The sequence below is a fragment of the Oncorhynchus clarkii genome, chromosome 5 (genome assembly GCF_045791955.1).
Source record: "Oncorhynchus clarkii lewisi isolate Uvic-CL-2024 chromosome 5, UVic_Ocla_1.0, whole genome shotgun sequence".
Taxonomy (NCBI): Eukaryota; Metazoa; Chordata; class Actinopteri; order Salmoniformes; family Salmonidae; genus Oncorhynchus; species Oncorhynchus clarkii.
This window is the reverse complement of record NC_092151.1, coordinates 20,892,787-20,914,084: the sequence shown is the minus strand read 5'-3', so window position 1 is coordinate 20,914,084 and position 21,298 is coordinate 20,892,787. Positions and strand designations below refer to the sequence as shown.

The 21,298-nt window shown below is 43.6% G+C and overlaps 1 protein-coding gene across 1 annotated transcript; it reads right to left on the bottom strand.

Annotated features, from left to right (window-relative positions):
• Positions 1–6,326: 6,326 nt before the first annotated feature.
• On the bottom strand, positions 6,327–20,634 carry LOC139408510 (acyl-CoA dehydrogenase short chain). Its single transcript, XM_071152486.1, has 10 exons — positions 20,462–20,634; positions 15,794–15,954; positions 10,134–10,283; positions 9,951–10,062; positions 9,679–9,830; positions 9,346–9,516; positions 9,091–9,228; positions 8,226–8,321; positions 8,083–8,139; positions 6,327–7,938 (listed from the first exon to the last, which is right to left on the bottom strand). The coding sequence occupies exons 1-10, from the start codon at positions 20,487–20,489 to the stop codon at positions 7,786–7,788; spliced, it is 1,218 nt and encodes a 405-aa protein (XP_071008587.1). The 5' UTR covers positions 20,490–20,634; the 3' UTR covers positions 6,327–7,785.
• Between the last annotated feature and the right edge of the window lie 664 nt (positions 20,635–21,298).

Genomic DNA, 21,298 nt, shown 5'->3' with positions numbered 1-21,298 from the left:
TCCAAACCAGCTCCTCTCCCTATACCGCCTATCCTTACACCAGCTCCTCTCCCTATACCTCCTAACCCTACACCAGCTCCTCTCCCTATACACCCTCTCTACACCAGCTCCTCTCCCTATACCTCCTATCCCTACACCAGCTCCTATCTCTACACCAGCTCCTCTCCCTATACCTCCTATCCCTACACCAGCTCTTCTCCCTATACCTCCTATCCCTACACCAGCTCTTCTCCCTATACTTCCTATCCCTACCCCAGCTCCTCTCCCTATACCTCCTATCCCTACACCAGCTCCTCTCCCTATACCTCCTATCCCTACACCAGCTCCTCTCCCTATACCTCCTATCCCTACACCAGCTCCTCTCCCTATCCCTACACCAGCTCCTCTCCCTATCCCTACACCAGCTCCTCTCCCTATCCCTACACCAGCTCCTCTCCCTCTCCCTATCCCTATACCAGCTCCTCTCCCTATACCAGCTCCTCCTACACCAGCTCCTCTCCCTATACCTACACCAGCTCCTCTCCCTATACCTCCTATCCCTACACCAGCTCCTCTCCCTATACCTCCTATCCCTACACCAGCTCCTCTCTATCCCTCCTATCCCTACACCAGCTCCTCTCCCTATCCCTACACCAGCTCCTCTCCCTATCCCTACACCAGCTCCTCTCCCTATCCCTACACCAGCTCCTCTCCCTATCCCTACACCAGCTCCTCTCCCTATACCTCCTATCCCTACACCAGCTCCTCTCCCTATACCACCTATCCCTACACCAGCTTCTCTCCCTATACCACCTATCCCTACACCAGCTCCTCTCCCTATACCACCTATCCCTACACCAGCTCCTCTCCCTATACCACCTATCCCTACACCAGCTCCTCTCCCTATACCTCCTATCCCTACACCAACTCCTCTTCCTATACCACCTATCCCTACACCAGCTCCTCTCCCTATACCACCTATCCCTACACCAGCTCCTCTCCCTATACCACCTATCCCTACACCAGCTCCTCTCCCTATACCACCTATCCCTACACCAGCTCCTCTCCCTATACCTCCTATCCCTACACCAGCTCCTCTTCCTATACCACCTATCCCTACACCAGCTCCTCTCCCTCTGCTCTGAATGTGTTTGCGTTACATGGCCGAGGAGAGAAATGCTTTCTTCAGCCTCACTCAGGGTTACTACTGGAACCTATTACTGGACAGATATGATGGGAAGGACCGCCACTCCATCGATCCTTCCTCCCAATCCTTCAGCACCACCCCTGGGCCAGCATGTGTGAGAGGTGGGACCATCAGGGTCAGGAAGAGGGTGTTTAACCAGGTAAGAGGAGATGTGCCTAATCCCAAATGTTTGCCAAAACCCTATCCACTGGTCGAGATCTGAGAAGATTTAATTGGTACAAGTAATAGGGTTAAACTTCCACTCAGCCTATTTCCAAATCTTCTCAGGTCTCATTTGTGATTGGGACCGAGAGTGGGGGCAACAGATGAAGAGGGAGAGACCGGGGCGAGGAAGAGGGGGAGACGGAGGAGAGGATAGTGGGGGAGCAGGGGGACAATTGATGAGAGAGAGGGCGACATAAGTGCAGCTTGAGGTAGTTGTGTAACGCAGAAGACAAATTTCAATATCTCTCAAAAAGGACAAAACAATGCAGCATAACATTGCTAATGAGTGTATATTTACTATAGGTGTATATTTATGTTTTATGATTATACAAAGTATTTGTCTTTGTGTGTGTGTGTGTGTGTGTGTGCGTGAGTGTTTGTAGGAGACCAGTGGGCCACCTGTCTTTTCAGTCTCTAAATCCAGAACAAATTCAAGAATGCATACAGTATTATATAGAGCCATTATTGCATGGAACTCGCCTCCATTTCATATTGTGCAAATGAACAGCAAACCTGGTTTAAAAAAACAGATAAAGAAACACATCATTGCGTCTCTCCTATTTGACCTAGATATTGTATGTATTGATATGTAGGCTGTATGACATTTAAAACACTTTTCTTTTTTAAATGTTCTGTTCTTGTCTATTAATGTTCTGTATTATGTCATGTTTTGTATGGACTCCAGGAAGAGTAGCTGCTGCTGCTTTCGCAACAGCTAATGGGGATCCTAATAAAATAACCAATACCAAAGTGTATCAGTTTGAAGGCCTGGTAACTGATGTGGTGTGGGACCGAGTCCTCTCCCCAACCTCAAAACTTAACTACAGTTGAAGTCGGAAGTTTACTCCAACTTAGGTTGGAGTCATTAACTCGTTTTTCAACCACTCCCCAAATTTCTTGTTAACAAACTATAGTTTTGGCAAGTCGGCCAAGACATCTACTTTGCATGACACAAGTCATTTTTCCAACAATTGTTTACAGATTTTTTCACTCACACTTCCAGTGGGTCAGAAGTTTACATACACTAAGTTGACGGTGCCTTTAAACAGCTTGGAAAATTCCAGAAAATTATGTCATGGCTTGAGAAGCTTCTGATAGGCTAATTGACATAATTTGAGTCAATTGGAGTTGTACCTATGGATGCATTTCTATGCCTACCTTCAAACTCAGTGCCTCTTTGCTTGACATCATGGGAAAATCAAAAGAAATCAGCCAAGACCTCAGAAAAGTCTGGTTCATCTTTGGGAGCTATATCCAAATGCCTGAAGGTACCACGTTCATCTGTATAAACACCATGGGACCACGCAGGCGTCATACCGCTCATGAAGGAGACGCGTTCTGTCTCCTAGAGATGAACGTACTTTGGTGCGAAAAGTGCAAATCAATCCCAGAACAACAGCAAAGGACCTTGTGAAGATGCTGGAGGAAACAGGTACAAAAGTATATGTATCCACAGTAATACTAGTCCTATATCTATTGGGAAGGACCGCCACTCCATCGATCCCTCCTCCCAGTCCTTCAGCACTACCCCTGGAACAGCACATCCATAGCCATGAAGTGCTTTGAAAGGCTGGTCATGGCTCACATCAACACCATTATCCCAGAAACCCTAGACCCACTCCAATTTGCATACCGCCCAAACAGATACACAGATGATGCAATCTCTATTGCACTCCACACTGCCCTTACCCACCTGGACAAAAGGAACACCCATGTGAGAATGCTGTTCATTGACTACAGCTCAGCGTTCAACACCATAGTACCCTCAAAGCTCATCACTAAGCTAAGGAACCTGGGACTAAACACCTCCCTCTGCAACTGGATCCTGGACTTCCTGACGGGCCTCCCCCAGGTGGTGAGGGTAGGTAGCAACACATCTGCCTCGCTTATCCTCAACACTGGAGCTCCCCAGGGGTGCTCAGTCCCCTCCTGTACTCCCTGTTCACCCATGACTGCATGGCCAGGCACGACTCCAACACCATCATTAAGTTTGCTGATGACACAACAGTGGTAGTAGGCCTGATCACCGACAACGACGAGACAGCCTATAGGGAGGAGGTCAGAGACCTGGCCGGGTGGTGCCAGAATAACAACCTCTCCCTCAACGTAACCAAGACTAAGGAGATTATTGTGAACTACAGGAAAAGGAGCACCGAGCTCTCTGATGCGTACCTGGTGTCCACATCACCAACAAACTAGAATGATCCAAACACACCAAGACAGTCGTGAAGAGGGCACGACAAAGCCTATTCCCCCTCAGGAAACTAAAACGATTAGGCATGGGTCCTGAGATCCTCAAAAGATTGCATCACTGCCTGGTACGGCAATTGCTCAGCCTCCGACCGCAAGGCACTACAGAGGGTAGTGTGTACGGCCCAGTACATCACTGGGGCAAAGCTGCCTGCCATCCAGGACCTCTACACCAGGCGGTGTCAGAGGAAGGCCCTGAAAATTGTCAAAGACCCCAGCCACAGACTGTTCTCTCTACTACCGCATGGCAAGTGGTACCCGGAGTGCCAAGTCTAAGACGAAAAGGGTTCTCAACAGTTTTTACCCCCAAGCCATAAGACTCCTGAACAGGTAACCAAATGGTTACCTGGACTATTTGTATTATGTCCCCCCCCCCCAACCCCTCTTCTACTCTGTTTATCTTATATGCATAGTCACTTTAACTATACATTCATGTACATACTACCTCAATTGGCATGACCAACCAGTGCTCCCGCACATTGGCTAACCGGGCTTTCTGCATTGTGTCCCACCACCCGCCAACCCCTCTTTTACGCTACTGCTACTCTCGGTTCATCATATGCAGTCATTTTAACCATACCCACATGTACATACTACCTCAATAAGCCTGACTAACAGGTGTCTGTATATAGCCTTGCTACTGTTATTTTCAAATGTATTTAACTGTTGTTTTATTTCTTTACTTAACTACACACACACACACACACACTTTTCTATCGCACTATTGGTTAGCGCCTGTAAGTAAGCATTTCACTATAACAACTACCTGTTGTATTCCGCGCACGACACAAATAAACTTTGATTTATATCGACAGGATCTGAAAGGCCGCTCAGCAAGGAAGAAGCCACTGCTCCAAAACTGCCATAAAAAAGCCAGACAACGGTTTGCAACTGCACATGGGGACGAAGACCATACTTTTTGGAGAAATGTCCTCTGGCCTGATGAAAGAAAAATAGAACTGTTTGGCCATAATGACCATCGTTATGTTTGGAGGAAAAGGGGGAGGCTTGCAAGCTGAAGAACACCATCCCAACCGTGAAGCGCAGGGGTGGCAGCATCATGTTGTGTGGGTGCTCTGCTGCAGGAGGGACTGGTGCACTTCACAAAATAGATGGCTTCATGAGGCAGGAAAATTGTGGATATATTGAAGCAACATCAAGACATCAGTCAGGAAGATAAAACTTGGTTGCAAATGGGTCTTCCAAATGGACAATGACCCCAAGCATACTTCCAAAGTTGTGGCAAAATGGCTTAAGGACAACAAAGTCAAGGTATTGGAGTGGCCATCACAAACCCTGACCTCAATCCCATAGAACATTTGTTGGCAGAACTGAAAAATCGTGTGTAAGCAAGGAGGCCTACAAACCTGACTCCGTTACACCAGTACTTTCAGGAGGAATGGGCCAAAATTCACCCAACTTATTATGGCAAGCTTGTGGAAGGCTACCTGAAACATTTGACCCAATTTAAACAATTTAAAGGCAATGCTACCAAATACTAATTGAGTGTATGTAAATGTCTGACCCACTGGGAATCTGATGAAAGAAATAAAAGCTGAAATAAATCTCTACTATTATTCTGACATTTCACATTCTTAAAATAAGGTGGTGATCCTAACTGACCTAAGGCAGGGAATTTTTACTGGGATTAAAATGTCAGGAATTGTGAAACTGAGTTTAAATGTATTTGGTTATGGTGTACGTAAACGTCCGACTTCAACTGTACATGTCTGGGTTGCAATACCCTGGCCCAGGCTACTACAACAATACCCCTCATAATGTGCTGGTCCAAGGCCATCTACTCCACTCCTGGAGGAAAACACCTTGAACTCCTCCAATGCCTATCAGAGGCCATTACCAATGAGAGGAAAGAGGAAGCATTTGAAAGGAGGGCGCAGAGAGAGGGTGTGGCTATAGGGAAGAGTAGTGAATGAGGGGGTTTGTTTCTCTGGGTTGAGTTACCCCGGTGGTTGTTTGAAAAGGGTGAAAAGTGATTGCATTTGTTTTGGATCCATGCTGTCTCCTGGGTGTGAACCTTGTGCCCCTCTGGCTGATGGCGAAGTCGGCTAAAAACAAAAGTGACGTAGATTAAGCGCGTGAAGCGATAAGTAGGATTCCTTGTTAACATGAAGAAGTGATTGCTTTTGATAAAAAGGCTTTCTGCCTGTTGTGTTTCTGGACGATGCACCTGGCTGCCTTTTTGACAACATGACCGAGCAGCGCAGATTGAGTCGAGAAGGGCGCTCCTCCCTCCCCGCTTTCCCCCGATGATGTGACGTGCCATTCCTCGGTTGAACCCGGGCCAGCGTAATAGAACTCCCTCATTGCTACTAAACCTTACTTTAGAAGGTGTATGTCCTAGCGATGCTCCTTGATTGAATTTACTTCTGAATCACTGGACCAATTGACTAAATTCAGATTCTAATAGTTTTCCTGTTTCCTGATGGGTCCCAAATCAAATTAAGTTGTACTCTGGATGATGATTTTGATACATGATTTAAATACTTAAAATTAAGAACTTGGCATATTAAAAGCAATTGATGAGAAAAAAGTGATTTTTCTATGAGGAGGCTTAACCTAGGTCTGTGAAACCAGCCCTTTGGGCAAGATTAATACTGGAATGTTGCCATGTCACTAAACAGCCACAGAGTATAACTATTTAACATTAAAAGATTCAAGGGAATAATCATGTGATCTTTTGTTTTTAATTTCATTATGTACCATAAAATTACAATAAAACATGTACAACAGCAATTTGAGGCACAAGCTTGATGGGCTTTGTAGCTACACAACCCATCATTTAGACTTTTGAAACACAAGAGCTCCTGTATAGCTGCGTCATTCAGTTTCATCTGAACAGATCACACAACTGATATTAAACATTCAATGCAACAGTCCTAATAACTAACAGCCATAGAGACAAACATGTTAAACCACTTCCCAGTTGTTGCAGTTCCATAACAGTCTCAAAATATCATATTGTCAATGTACAGCCTAGAGAGCAGCATCAGAACAGGCACAGCAGGAAGGTTCTGAGGTGTGTGTCCGTGTTTAAAAACTCAAATGCATTTCTCCCCCCTGCTTGAAGTAATCATTGATTATTTTCCAACATGGTGATAACTAACTACTAGTCTCACCCACCAGCCTAGCCTGAGGATGAGGTTAGACAACAGCAGTAGAATCCTTGTTTAAAACTACCCAATTTGGTGAATAAATATTTCCAAGAAAGAGAACAGGGAGGAATGCACGTTAAAAAGTGTTCAAAGGGCCATTGATTTCCCTCATTGCAGGTGAAGGACACTGCACTGCCCTCGTGTGGCTTGAATTAGCACTGCACCTCACACAGACAACAGGGTCACTCACGCTCAGGACGCAACCGCATACTGGACATTGTAGATAGAAATGGCATGAACAGAACTGAAATGATTCCTCACTATGCATGTCTAAGAGACATGTCAGTTCTACACAATACATTTCTATCTGATCACCACCCAGGACAGCACCTTTCTTTTTGTCTGATTTGGACAGAGCTAGTCATCTTCACCCTGGCTATCCACAATGAGGACATGAGTCCACTAACTTCTATTATGTTACCAGATAACATCAGTTTAAGGCAGATAATAATGTTTTAAAGGCAGAAAGGAAGATGCATATCTTCATGTTGATATCAAAAGTAACAAATTGCTTGGATTGTTTAGTAATTGTTGCAGTAATATGAGTCAGAGGTGGGGTGCAAGTTGTCCTGAACCCTGGCCTGATGGTGTCCCATTGGAGTGGTAGGTAGGTGTCACTCCCCATTGGCCCAGGGAATGATGTTCTCTCCATAACAGTTGAGGTTAGAATTTGGGCGTTGGGCAATCTGGTCCAAGATCTGTGGTTAAGGGCAACTTCTACCCAGAGCTGTGTGAGCCTGTCTCCATGCCTGGCATTCCTTCCAGTTCAGTAGCTGACCGGCGCTGATGAGACTGTGCAACACTACACTGCAGTCCTGAACGCAGCCCTGGGTGTAGTAGCTGTTATGAGCCAATCTGAAATGGCACCCTATTCCCTATATAGTACACCACTTTTGGCCACTGGAATCTATCCAGAAGTAGTGCACTATGTAGGGAATATACGGCCACCATTTGGGTCTAAATCGCAAGTCTCTATGACGCATACTCCTTCAGCAGCTGGCCGGCTATCACCAGTCTCTGGATCTCACTGGTGCCTTCATAGATCTCAGTGATTCGCGCGTCACGGTAGTGCCTCTCCGCTGGCATGTCTGTCACGTAACCCATTCCCCCAAGAACCTGGATTGACTTTTAGTTCCACAGATAGAGAAAAAGGGTAAATATTTTTAAGGGTTTAGCATCTGAGAAATGTCAATTAATTCCATATTGATTATTGACTGATTCAGTCACTAGTTGTAGAAATAAGGACATGACAGGCTGTCTGATGCGTACCTGGTGGCCGCAGAAGGTAGCAGCCTCAGACGCTGCTAGTTTGGCCATCGCTGCTTCCTGTGGGGACAGGAAGGACGAAGTACAACGTTATGTAATATGACAGAGAGGATGGTGTGTGTGGTGTGGTGGGATGGGATGTGTACCTTGGTGAAGGGTTTCTTGGCGTCTTTTAGCATTGCAGCCTTCCAGGTGAGGAGACGAGCACTTTCAACAGCTACAGCCATGTCTGCCAACTTGAACTGAAGCATAGAGATACACACCCTTCAAGTGGAACTGACAGTATTTTAGCATATACACCCCCCGGAAGAACATGACACTGGACTGTGCGTTTCCAGCCAGTAGCAACAGAGACTTTAGATCATTAGAACACATTCGCCAAAAGCCACCTGAATGGATTTCTGCTAATATGTAAATACCACAGGAGTCCCCTTACATTAGTGAACTTTACAGTCCTTGATCAAACAACCATGAAAAGGTAGGCTCTCTCCTTCAGTTATGCACATCAACAAGATCAACAACTAATGCTAGCCAGAGCAAGATGTTATGACTGACTTGTGATCATTGACCTTGCTAGTTTGATTGTATTGAGATTCCCAGCCTTAGTTACAGTCATCTGTTTGTGTCCAAAATATTGAGTCATTGAAACTGAAACAGTGCATCCCGAATGGAGGCAGCAAACAATGTATCAAGCCCACTGTGACTTATAATCTGATAGCAATGTTTTTTGGACTACCAAGAACTATTGGTGAATTATATTAATCATGCATTGAGCTGCATCCAACTATTCTACCAACAATGCCTTAGTGTACGTCATGTAATGTTGAGTCAAATAGAACCTATTTTTTTAAACGTCTTATAAAGTTGGTTTTGTAGCTTAAACTGAAAATGTGATATTTTTTGACTGATATGATTGTCTGTTTCATATCTGAAAAGTAGTACAAACGTGGTTAGTTCCACTTTAATATAAGACACCTTAACATTTAAACAAACTTTTACATACACACACACCTGTACAGCCTGCAGCTTGCCAATGGGCGCGCCGAAGGCGGTGCGTTTGTGAGCGTAGTCCGCAGCACAGTCCAGAGCAGCCTGAGCAATACCCAGGGCCTGGGAAGCTATACCTATACGCCCACTGTCCAGGGTTTGCTGTGGGGGGGGTGGGGGGGGGGGGGGGTGCACACAGTACACACAGACAAGCACATAATCACTCACATTGACTATGCACACACACAACCAACACCCCACCCCCACCTATAAACCGACCATGGCTATCTTGAAGCCAGATCCTCGTGACCCCAGCATGTTGCCCAGGGGTATCCTACAGTCCTCCAGGATGAGGTTGGCCGTGGAGGTTGCTCTGATGCCCAGCTTGTCCTCCTTCTTCCCCAGGGACAGGCCAGGATGGGGCATGGGCACCAGGAATGCACTGATACCCTATGGGGGAGGGGGGGGGGAACAACACACTGAAATGCATGTATAAGTTACATTTATTATAATATCAAAATACTGAGAAACAGAGAGAGTGAGCGAGTGAGAGAAGAAGAAGGAATATAGGGGGTTTCACTATGACTCGACTCCAACAACGGTGTATCTAACCTTGTGTTTGAGTGACTTGTCAGTGGTAGCGAATATGACAGTAGCCGAAGCATCCCAGCTGTTGGTAATCCAGGCTTTAGTCCCGTTCAACACCCACTCCTCTCCCTCCTGTCTGGCTAACGTAGACGCTGCCCCTGCATCACTACCATTACCTACACAGATGGGGGAGAGAAAGAGAGAGAATCAACAACCACTCATCTTCCCTAGTTGGAGTGTAGTAGTAAATGGAGGGCCCTGGGGCACAGTGTGTGTTGTGTGCGTCTGTGGTGTACCTGGTTCACTCAGAGCGAAGCAGCCAACTTTCTCTCCAGTCGTGAAGGGAGTGATCCACTGTTCCTTCTGCTTCTGTGTTCCAAACTTCAATATTGGCCCTATGTACAAAGACTACACACACATACCCTTTAGTATCAGTGTTAGATACAGCGACAACATAAAACACACACACCCTTACGTACGTTGTTGACCGAGACCACACATCCAGTGCTGCCGCAGCCCCTACTGATCTCCTCCACGGCCAGAGAGTAGGCCAGGTAGTCCATTCCTGCTCCTCCCAGCGCCTCAGGAACCTCTACAGCCATCACCCCCATAGCACCCAGCTCTCGCACCTGTAGAAACACACACATGGATGCATTAGAGGGTGTGTGTGTGTGTACTTCATATTCTGTGTTCTGCGTGTGTGCCTGTTTAGTGATGCGTGTTGGTTGCTAATAACCCATCCACAACCACCTGACTGTGATTTTCACTGAGGCCCCACCCGACCCGAACACGAAAATAGGCCGATAGAAAATGAGTCAGAGAAGGCGTACCAATCTTTTTGACAGGGGGTGCCGGATTTCTTTTTTTTAAGCCTGGATATGTTAATCAACTTGTCTATAATTAGAAACATGCAGCTTCTCATCTGTCATTACTGCCCTAGAAGACTAAATAAGCCTTTGCTTACCAGAATGTATAAAGTAAATATAATATAAATACATAATATATCCTTTGTCAAGATAAACCATCCACCTGACAGGTATATCAAGAAGCCGATTAAACAGCATGATCATTACACAGGTGCACCTTGTGCTGGAGACAATAAAAGGCCACTCTAAAATGTGTTGTTTTGTCACGCAACACAATGCCACAGATGTCTCATATTTTGAGGGAACGTGAAATTGACATTCTTAGTGCAGGAATGTCCACCAGAGCTGTTTCCAGAGAATTTGTCAATTTCTCTACCATAAGCTGCCTCAGAAAGGGGTGCTCAGGAGTATTTCTGTCTGTAATCAAGCCTATTCTGATTGAACGGGCATGGCTCCCAAGTGGGTGGGCCTATGCCCTCCCAGGCCCACCTATGTCTGCGCCCCTGCCGAGTCATGTGAATAGGGCCTAATGAATTTATTTCAATTGACTGATTTCCTTATTTAACTAGGCAAGTCAGTTAAGAACAAATTCTTATTTACAATGACGGCCTACCAAAAGGCTTCTTGCGGGGACGGACGGTGGCTGCGATTAAAAATTAAAAATAAATAAAATAGGACACACACACACACACATCACAACAAGAGAGACAACACTACATAAAGAGAGACTTAAGACAACATAGCAAGGCAGCAACACATACAACACAGCATGGTACAAACATTATTGGGCACAGACAACAGCACAAAGGGCAAGAAGGTCGAGACAACAGTACATCACACAAAGCAGCCACAACTGTCAGTAAGTGTCCATGATTGAGTCTTTGAATGAAGAGATGGAGATAAAACTGTCCAGTTCGAGTGTTTGTTGCAGCTCGTTCCAGTCGCTAGCTGCAGCGAACTGAAAAGAGGAGCGACCCAGTGTGTGCCTTGGGGACCTTTAACAGAATGGGCTGCAGTAGATATCTCAGATAGGGGGGAGTGAGGCCTAAGAGGGTTTTATAAATAAGCATCAACCAGTGGGTCTTGCGACGGGTATACAGAGATGACCAGTTTACAGAGGAGTATAGAGTGCAGTGATGTGTCCTATAAGGAGCATTGGTGGCAAATCTGATGGCAGAATGGTAAAGAACATCTAGCCACTCTAGAGCACCCTTACCTGCCGGTCTATGAATTATGTCTCAGTAATCTAGCATGGGTAGGATGGTCATCTGAATCAGGGTTAGTTTGGCAGCTGGGGTGAAAGAGGAGCGATTACAATAGAAGAAACCAAGTCTAGATTTAACTTTAGCCTGCAGCTTTGATATGTGCTGAGAGAAGAACAGTGCACCATCTAGCCATACTCCCAAGTACTTGAATGAGGTTACTACCTCAGGATTTAGAGCTTAAGGTAGTCATCACACCTGTGGGAAGAGGGGCATTCTTCTTACCAAACCACATGACCTTTGTTTTGGAGGTGTTCAGAACAAGGTTAAGGGTAGAGAAAGCTTGTTGGATACTAAGAAAGCTTTGCAATAGAGCATTTAACACAAAATCCAGGGAGAGGCCAGCTGAGTATAAGACTATCATTTGCATATACAGTGGGGCAAAAAAGTATTTAGTCAGCCATCAATTGTGCAAGTTCTCCCAATTAAAAAGATGAGACCTGTAATTTTCAACCGACAAAATGAGAAGAAAGAAATCCAGAAAATCACATTGTAGGATTTTTTATGAATTTATTTGCAAATTATGGTGGAAAATAAGTATTTGGTCACCTACAAACAAGCAAGATTTCTGGCTCTCACAGACCTGTAACTTCTTCTTTAAGAGGCTCCTCTGTCCTCCACTCGTTACCTGTATTAATGGCACCTGTTTGAACTTGTTATCAGTATAAAAGACGCCTGTCCACAACCTCAAACAGTCACACTCCAAACTCCACTATGGCCAAGACCAAAGAGCTGTCAAAGGACACCAGAAACCAAATTATAGACCTGCACCAGGCTGGGAAGACTGAATCTGTAATAGGTAAGCAGCTTGGTTTGAAGAAATCAACTGTGGGAGCAATTATTAGGAAATGGAAGACATACAAGACCACTGATAATCTCCCTCGATCTGGGGCTCCACGCAAGATCTCACCCCGTGGGGTCAAAATGATCACAAGAACGGTGAGCAAAAATCCCAGAACCACACAGGGGGACCTAGTGAATGACCTGCAGAGAGCTGGGACCAAAGTAACAAAGCCTACCATCAGTAACACACTATGCCGCCAGGGACTCAAATCCTGCAGTGCCAGACGTGTCCCCCTGCTTAAGCCAGTACATGTCCAGGCCCGTCGGAAGTTTGCTAGAGAGCATTTGGATGATCCAGAAGAAGATTGGGAGAATGTCATATGGTCAGATGAAACCAAAATATAACTTTTTGGTAAAAACTCAACTCGTCGTGTTTGGAGGACAAAGAATGCTGAGTTGCATCCAAAGAACACCATGGGGGTGGAAACATCATGCTTTGGGGCTGTTTTTCTGCAAAGGGACCAGGACGACTGATCCGTGTAAAGGAAAGAATGAATGGGGCCATGTATCGTGAGATTGAGTGAAAACCTCCTTCCATCAGCAAGGGCATTGAAGATGAAACGTGGCTGGGTCTTTCAGCATGACAATGATCCCAAACACACCGCCCGGGCAACGAAGGAGTGGCTTCGTAAGAAGCATTTCAAGGTCCTGGAGTGGCCTAGCCAGTCTCCAGATCTCAACCCCATAGAAAATCTTTGAAGGGAGCTGAAAGTCCGTGTTGCCGAGCAACAGCCCCAAAACATCACTGCTCCAGAGGAGATCTGCATGGAGGAATGGGCCAAAATACCAGAAACAGTGTGTGAAAACCTTGTGAAGACTTACAGAAACGTTTGACCTCTGTCATTGCTAACAAAGGGTATAAAAACAAAGTATTGAGATAAACTTTTGTTATTGACCAAATACTTATTTTCCACCATAATTTGCAAATAAATTCATTAAAAATCCTACAATGTGATTTTCTGGATTTTTTTTCTCATTTTGTCTGTCATAGTTAAAGTGTACCTATGATGAAAATTACAGGCCTCTCATCTTTTTAAGTGGGAGAACTTGCACAATTGGTGGCTGACAAAATACTTTTTTGACCCACTGTAAATGGATGAGAGAGCCTCCTACTGCCTGAGCTATGTTGTTGATGTAAATTGAGAAGAGCATGGGGCCTAGGACCGAGCCTTGGGGTACTCCCTTGGTGACAGGCAGTGGCTGAGACAGCAGATTTTCTGACTTTATACACTGCACTCTTTGAGAGAGGTAGTTAGCAAACTAGGCCAAAGAACCCTCAGAGACACTAATACTCCTTAGCCGGCCTACAAGAATGGAATGGTCTCATAATTGACTGTCATGACCTTTAAGATCCTGAAATAAATAATTCATATTTCTCCACTCCTGTTCAAAATGTAGATTTGGTGTATCAGTAATGCAATAAAGTGTTTAATTCTGCAGGAGTTAATAAACAATAAAAAAAATAAATGCAACAATTAAGATTTTACTGAGTTACAGTATATAAGGAAATCAGTCAATCGGAATAAATCCATTAGGCCCTAATCTATGGATTTCGAATGACTGGGAAATGGTCACAGATACCTTAAAAAAACGTAGGGGAGTGAATCAGTCAATATCTGGTGTGATCACCATTTGCCTCATGCAGCACGACACATCTCCTTCGCATCAAGTTGACCAGCCTGTTGATTGTGGTCTGTGGAATGTTGACCCTCTCCTCTTCAATGGATGTTTGAAGTTGCTGGATATTGGCAGGAACTGGAACATGCTTTCGTACATGTTGATCCAGAGCATCCCAAACATGCTCAATGGGTGACATGTCTGGTGAGTATGCAATTGTGTTTGTTGCCCGTAGTTTATGCCTGCCTGCCTGCCCATACCATAACCCCACCATGGGGCACACTGTTCACAACGTTAACATCAGCAAACCGCTTGCCCACAAACGATGTCTGCCATCTGTCCGGTACAGTTGAAACCAGCTGTCAATCATGAAGAGCACACTTCTCCAGCGTCCCAGTGGCCATCGAAGGTGAGCATTTGCCCACTGAAGTCTGTTACGACGCCAAACTGCAGTCAGGTCAAGACCCTGGATATGATGAGCACGCAGATGAGCTTCCCTGCGCAAGTTTCAAAAAGCATTTGGCGAATGGCATGTATTTGGCGCTCGTACAGTCAGGCTCTGAAGCTTAGGCTTACGCACTAATGACATACGAATAATGAAAAACTTCAATTTAGCCTATAGATATGAACTGCACAAGAATTATGCATTTTTAATGCATTTTTCCCCTTTTCAACCTGCCTGCCACCCACACAATATTTCATGACCCTAAACCCACCATTCCGGCGGATATAACCAGGAGTAGCGATGGGCTTTTGACATTTGACTGTTCGAGTACTAGCATAACAATTCCTCATTGAACACTGCATGGTGATGAATTGAGGCGATGACATCTATTTGGGGAGTAGGCGTAATGATTCTGATGAAAATACGCTCTGTTTTAATCAAACAAATATTTGTACATATTTTCAGTGTGGAACCTGTCTATGTTTATGGAGGTTATAGCCTGGGCTAATTGGCACTAGCAGTTCGCAAGGTAGCCAAAGCAGAAAATAGACGGGATGCAATTATTCCAAAACTGCAGCTTGTTGTTGGAACACATATTTACCTACAAATCAACCAGTCCATTGTGAATTTGTGATAAAACTGTCTTCATTTGGCAAGGTGTAGATTGTGTATCCCTTCAGAGCCATTTATGCCCACTGTTTGTGTAGGCATTTCTGTAGGCCTAACAGGAGAATGTGTGCAAATTCAGCAGGTGTGTGTAGAGGGAGTGGTCAGAACGCAAATGAGTGAAAGAGATATGGAGGGGAAAGGGAATTTAGGGAGAAGAACTGTTGCCTTGGATTCTTTTTTGTTGTGCCCCGCAAATGCAAATGTACAAGTGGAACACTAAGGAAAGCAAATTAACATTTCCTTCAAGACAATGGGGGGGGGGGGGGACAATCCACAAAGCACATTCTACCAAATAGTTTTAGTATTTTATTGGATTATTTTTATCCCCTCTGGTCAAAGATCGAGTTTTGACATCCAATCGAGGACTCAATTACTCATACCTAAAACCCCCGGGACTGTAGGTTATGAGTCTACCCGAGCATCACTAGTGTGTGTACCTGTTGCGCTGGGAAGAGGTGTTCCTTATCAAGTTTGCCAGCTATAGGACCCAGCTCTCTGTCTGCGTAGTCTCTACAGGTTTGTCTCATCATCTGGTGCATCTCTGGTAGCTCAGCTAGAGAGGACAGAGACCTACAGCCACTGACACACAGGCCCAGGGCTGGAAAGGGGGAGAAAGACAGAGAGAGAGAGGCTTTAGTATTGTAAGAGCTGCTCATGTCTAGCATGAATTCACAACATCATAACTCGACTGTTAGACAGTGTTACATGAATACAACTGCCCAGATCGACCCTGAGTGACAACCAATCATTGTAAATAGACCCAACACACCCGCACCAGGGCCGTCACCAGAATTTCATACCATTCAGGGATCAGTCCCGAAGACCAGGGGCTAAGGGGTTTGCAGGTCAGAGAAAAATATTTGCCTTTTCTAAAATAATTGATTGTAACGCTAGATCATTTTACATGACTGAAGACAATACAATAATATTTTATATACCACACAAATTACCTAAATGACAAGTTACTGACATTGACATAGAGATCAATAAAATGAATGACCCAAATCATAAATTAAACCAATAGCATTAGGCCAATGAAAAAGGTCCCACAGTTAACAGTGCATGTCAGAGGAAAAACCAAGCCATGAAGTCGAAATAATTGTCCGTAGAGCTCAGAGACAGGATTGAGTCGAGGCACAGATCTGGGGAAGGATACCAAAAAATGTCTACAGGCATTGAAGGTATCCAAGAACACAGTGGCTTCCATCATTCTTAAATGGAAGAAGTATGGAACCACCAAGACTCTTCCTAGAGCTGTCCAAACTGAGCAATCAGGGGATTAGGGCCTGGGAGGTGGATCAGGGTAAGGGAGGTGGCCAGAGAATGTCAATAGAGTGTAAAGCTGTCATCAAGACAAAGGGTGGCTTTTTGAAGAATCTCAAATATATTTTGATTTGTTTAACACTTTTTTGGTTAGATTCCATGTGTTATTTCATAGTTTCGATGTCTTCACTATTATTCTACAATGTAGAAAATTGTAAAAATAAAGAAAAACCCTTGAATGAGTAGGTGTTCAAAATTTACACTACCGGTCAAAAGTTTTAGATCTTGAATGATGTAGGCTAAGTAGCCTAACTATTGTTTAACAGAATAATAGCACAGATAGAGTTAAACACAGCAACTTGTATTTAGTTTAAATCAAATAATATTTTAGCATATAGTGCGTGCTGTTGAGTTGTGTTTGAGGAAAAAACATTTTTTCTACATTTCAGCATAATCATCCTAAATTGTCATAAGAAAAGACGTGGTGTTTTTGGTATAACAGTAGCCTGACATTATCTATGCTATTATATTAGGTTTGTTATGTACAATATTCATTAATCATGAAGTGATCTTGCGAAAAAGTACCATTCTGAGAAGTGGCGAAGCATCACTCCACTGCGCACTGGCAGCACGACACCCTTGATTATAACGGTTGGATGACTTTGTGAGTGTCACGTAACCATAGCTCTATTAACTAAGCGGCGCATTCAGTTGACTACAAAAAAAATACATGTACACCATCGCAAAAGATTCAGGGCTGACCCAAAATCATTCAGGGCCCCAAAAGCAAGGTCCTGGTGACGTCCCTGGCACGCACACACACAGTACCATCCACAATACATAACTGTCTAGCTAAATCTCGCCACACTGACAACCCCCTGCCTGTGGGGTAAAGGTTGGAGACTGGACATGAAGATTACCTAATGATGATGATGCATGTTGATAAAGTTAATATCAGCAGCATACCACCCTGCATCCCACTGCTGGCTTGCTTCTGAAGCTAAGCAGGGTTGGTCCTGGTTGGGAGACCAGATGCTGCTGGAAGTGGTGTTGGAGGGCCAGTGGGAGGCACTCTTTCCTCTGGTCTAAAAAACTATCCCAATGCCCCAGGGGAGTGATTGGGGACATTGTCCTGTGTAAGGTGCTGTCTATGGGATGTTAAATGGGGTGTCCTGACTCTGTGGTCACTTAAGATCCCATGGCACTTATTGTAAGAGTAGGGTGTTATCCCCAGTGTCCTGGCTAAATTCACAATCATCCCCTCAAACCATCATAGTCACCTAATTATCCCCTCTCCCCTGTAACTATTCCCCAGGTTGTTGCTGAAAATGAGAATATGTTCAGTCATCTTACCTAGTAAAATAAAATAAAGAGAATAAATACATCAAATAAAGAGAGTGGATGAAAGTAGGCTGTGACTTGTAAACTAAAAAGATTATTCAGTAGCAAATGACTAGTCATTTAACTTTGCAAATTCCCTCAATAAGTAAATAATAGCGATAATAATCGCTTATATCAATTTATATTGGTTGGCTGTTAAAAGGATCCACCCCTTTAAAAACATTTTTAGCCTAAAATGACATACCCACATCTAACTGCCTGTAGCTCGGGACCTGAAGCAAGGATATGCATATTCTTGGTACCATTTGAAAGGAAACACTTTGAACTTTGTGGAAATGTGAAAGGAATGTAGGAGAATATAATACAATATATCTGGTAAAAGCTACCATCATCTTTGAAATGCAAGAGAAAGGGCATAATGTATTATTCCAGCCCAGGTGCAATTTAGATTTTGGCCACTAGATGACAGCAGTGTATGTGCAACGTTTTAGACTGATCCAATGAACCATTGTATTTCTGGTCCAAATGTTGTATCAAGACTGCTCAAATGTGCCTAATTTGTTTATTAAATAACTTTTATGTTCAAAATTGTGCACGCTCCTCAAACAATAGCATGGCATTCTTTCACTGTAATAGCTACTGTAAATTGGACAGTTAGATACATTCTTGTTAATTAAAGCTTTCTGCCAATATCAGATATGTCCTGGGAAATGTTCTTGCTACTTACTAATGCTAATTGCATTAGCCTACATTAGCGCAACTGTGCCATGGACGGGACACCGATCCCAAAGTTCACTATACTGAACAAAAATAAAACGCAACATTCAACAATGTCTAAGAGTTACAGTTCATATAAAAGGAAATCAGTCAATTAAAATAAATTCATTAGGCCCTAACCTATGGATTTTAGATGACTGGGAATACAGATATGCATCTGTTGGTCACAGATACCTTTAAAAAAAGGTAGGGGTGTCACCACCATTTGTCTTATGCAGCGCGACACATCTCCTTTGCATAGAGTTGAATAGTCTGTTGATTGTGGCCTGTGGAATGTTGTTCCACTCCTCTTCAATGGCTGTGCGAAGTTGCTGGATATTGTCGGGAACTGGAGCACACTGTCATAAACGTCGATCCAGAGCATCCCAAACATGCTCAACAGGTATAATATCTGGTGAGTATGCAGGCCATGGAAGAACTGGGACATTTTCAGATTCCAGGAATTGGGTACAGATCCTTTTGACATGGAGCTGCGCATTATCATGCTGAAACATGAGGCGATGGCAGCGGATGAATGGCACAACAATGGGCCTCAGGATCTCATCATGTTATCTCTGTGCATTAAAATTTCTGTCGATAAAATGCTAATGTTTTTGTTGTCCATAGCTCATGCCTGCCCATACCATAAGTCCACCATGGGGCACCTTGTTCACAACATTGACATCAGCAAACTGCTCACCCACACAACACCATAAACATGGTCTGTGGTTGTGAAGTGGTTGGATGTCGGCTTATGGTAGAGAAATTAACATTCAGTTCTCTGGCAACAGCTTTGGTGAACATTCCTGCAGTCAGCATGGCAATTGCACGCTTCCTCAACACTTGAGACATCTGTGGCATTGGGTTGTGTGACAAAACTACACATTTTAGAGTGGCCTTTTATTGTTCCCAGCACAAGGTGCATCTGTGTAATGATCATGCTGTTAATTCAGGTTCTTGATATGCCACACCAGTCAGGTTGATGGATTATCTTGGCAAAGGAGAAATGCTCACTAACAAGTATGTAAACACATTTGTACACAACATTTAAGAGAAATAATATTTTTGTTCATATGGAAAATGTGTGGGATATTTTATTTCAAGTCATGAAACATGGGACCAACACTTTACATGTTGAGTTCATATTATTGTTCAGTGTAGGTGAAAGGTCACCTCTGTCCTCTCGCTTTTAACCTTTAACCCAGTGCGAGCTCTTGCCCGAGAAAACACTTGGGTGGACAACGAACCCGATACATTGAAATGCGAATAGATTCATTACAATCTGTGTATTACATAGCTAACCACCCAACAAAAGTCAGTGCAAACAATGGTTACTTAACGTTAACTGGTTGCAGTCCTTACTTAACCCCATTCAAGTTCAAATGCCTCGAAAGCTATTACTAGCTCAACTAAAGCCAGACTAATTTACTGCCATTGCAAATGCAGCATTCTAGTAATGCATAAAAGCTGTGAATCGTTTTTGGGGGTGGTTAGCTAGCTAAGAAGCCAACTAAACGCTCGATATGCAACTAGCTGTCGTTACTTAGCATTGGTCTTTAGCTAGCTAGCTCATTATCAAATACTAGCATAAGCTACTAGCCGAGTAATGTAGCTAGCACCCCGGCACATGACTATCAGTCTATTCATTGTCGAAGGATCAACAAACAAAATAAGTACAATATCCCTTTGTATTCGAGAGACAAATTAGCATTTTTCAATAGTTTGTGTATTGATTGTATACTGACCTTTTCCAGCTTTGAAGAGTGCTGCCATGTTGTTTATTCTTGACTTGCTGCTTGAAACCAGACAGCTGGAGTCGCTATCAACCCACGTGACATAGTTCGAGTGACGTCTGTATTTTTTGTTATGGTTATGTAGCCTGCATTTCTTTAAAAAAAATATTTTTTTATTGCAGATTAAGCAGTATACAACCAGACAATGATAACATTTGCTAGGGGGTACAACAAATGACAGATTATACAAAGACCTTAAAAGATACACACATATTGATTGCTGTCACAGCTTTCGTATTAGAATAATGTAGAATGGTCTTAATGTACTGCTCGAATTCCTTATAGAAAACACGGAAGAGTGTTTTTTTTATTAGTGAATTTACATTTATGAATATTACATTTTTCCATTAGCCCAATTAGATTTATGAGGTAAAATTGTTTTTCTTTATATTTATTATGGTTAAGGAAACCGAGTAGCACCTTCTCCCATAACAAACAAAAGCCATCAAGAATATTAACAATTATAAAACTGTGAATATCTTTCCATAATTTCTTTACATGTAGATAATGCAAAACTGTTTCTGGATGCTCAACACAAAATGTACAGTTTATGCTAATGTATTTGTTGAGTTTCTTCAGGTAATGATTCGCAGGGTAATACTTATGGATCATTCTGAAAGAGACCTCTGACCTTGTTAACAAGCAGGTATTTGTGTGGTAATAACCAGACCTTTTTCCAACAGATATTATTGACAAATGTATTCCAGTAAGTTGTGACATAAGGAATAGATACAATATCCCCTTGAAATAAAGAACGTATAGATCTGTTGTTCTGAGGGAGCAAGGAGA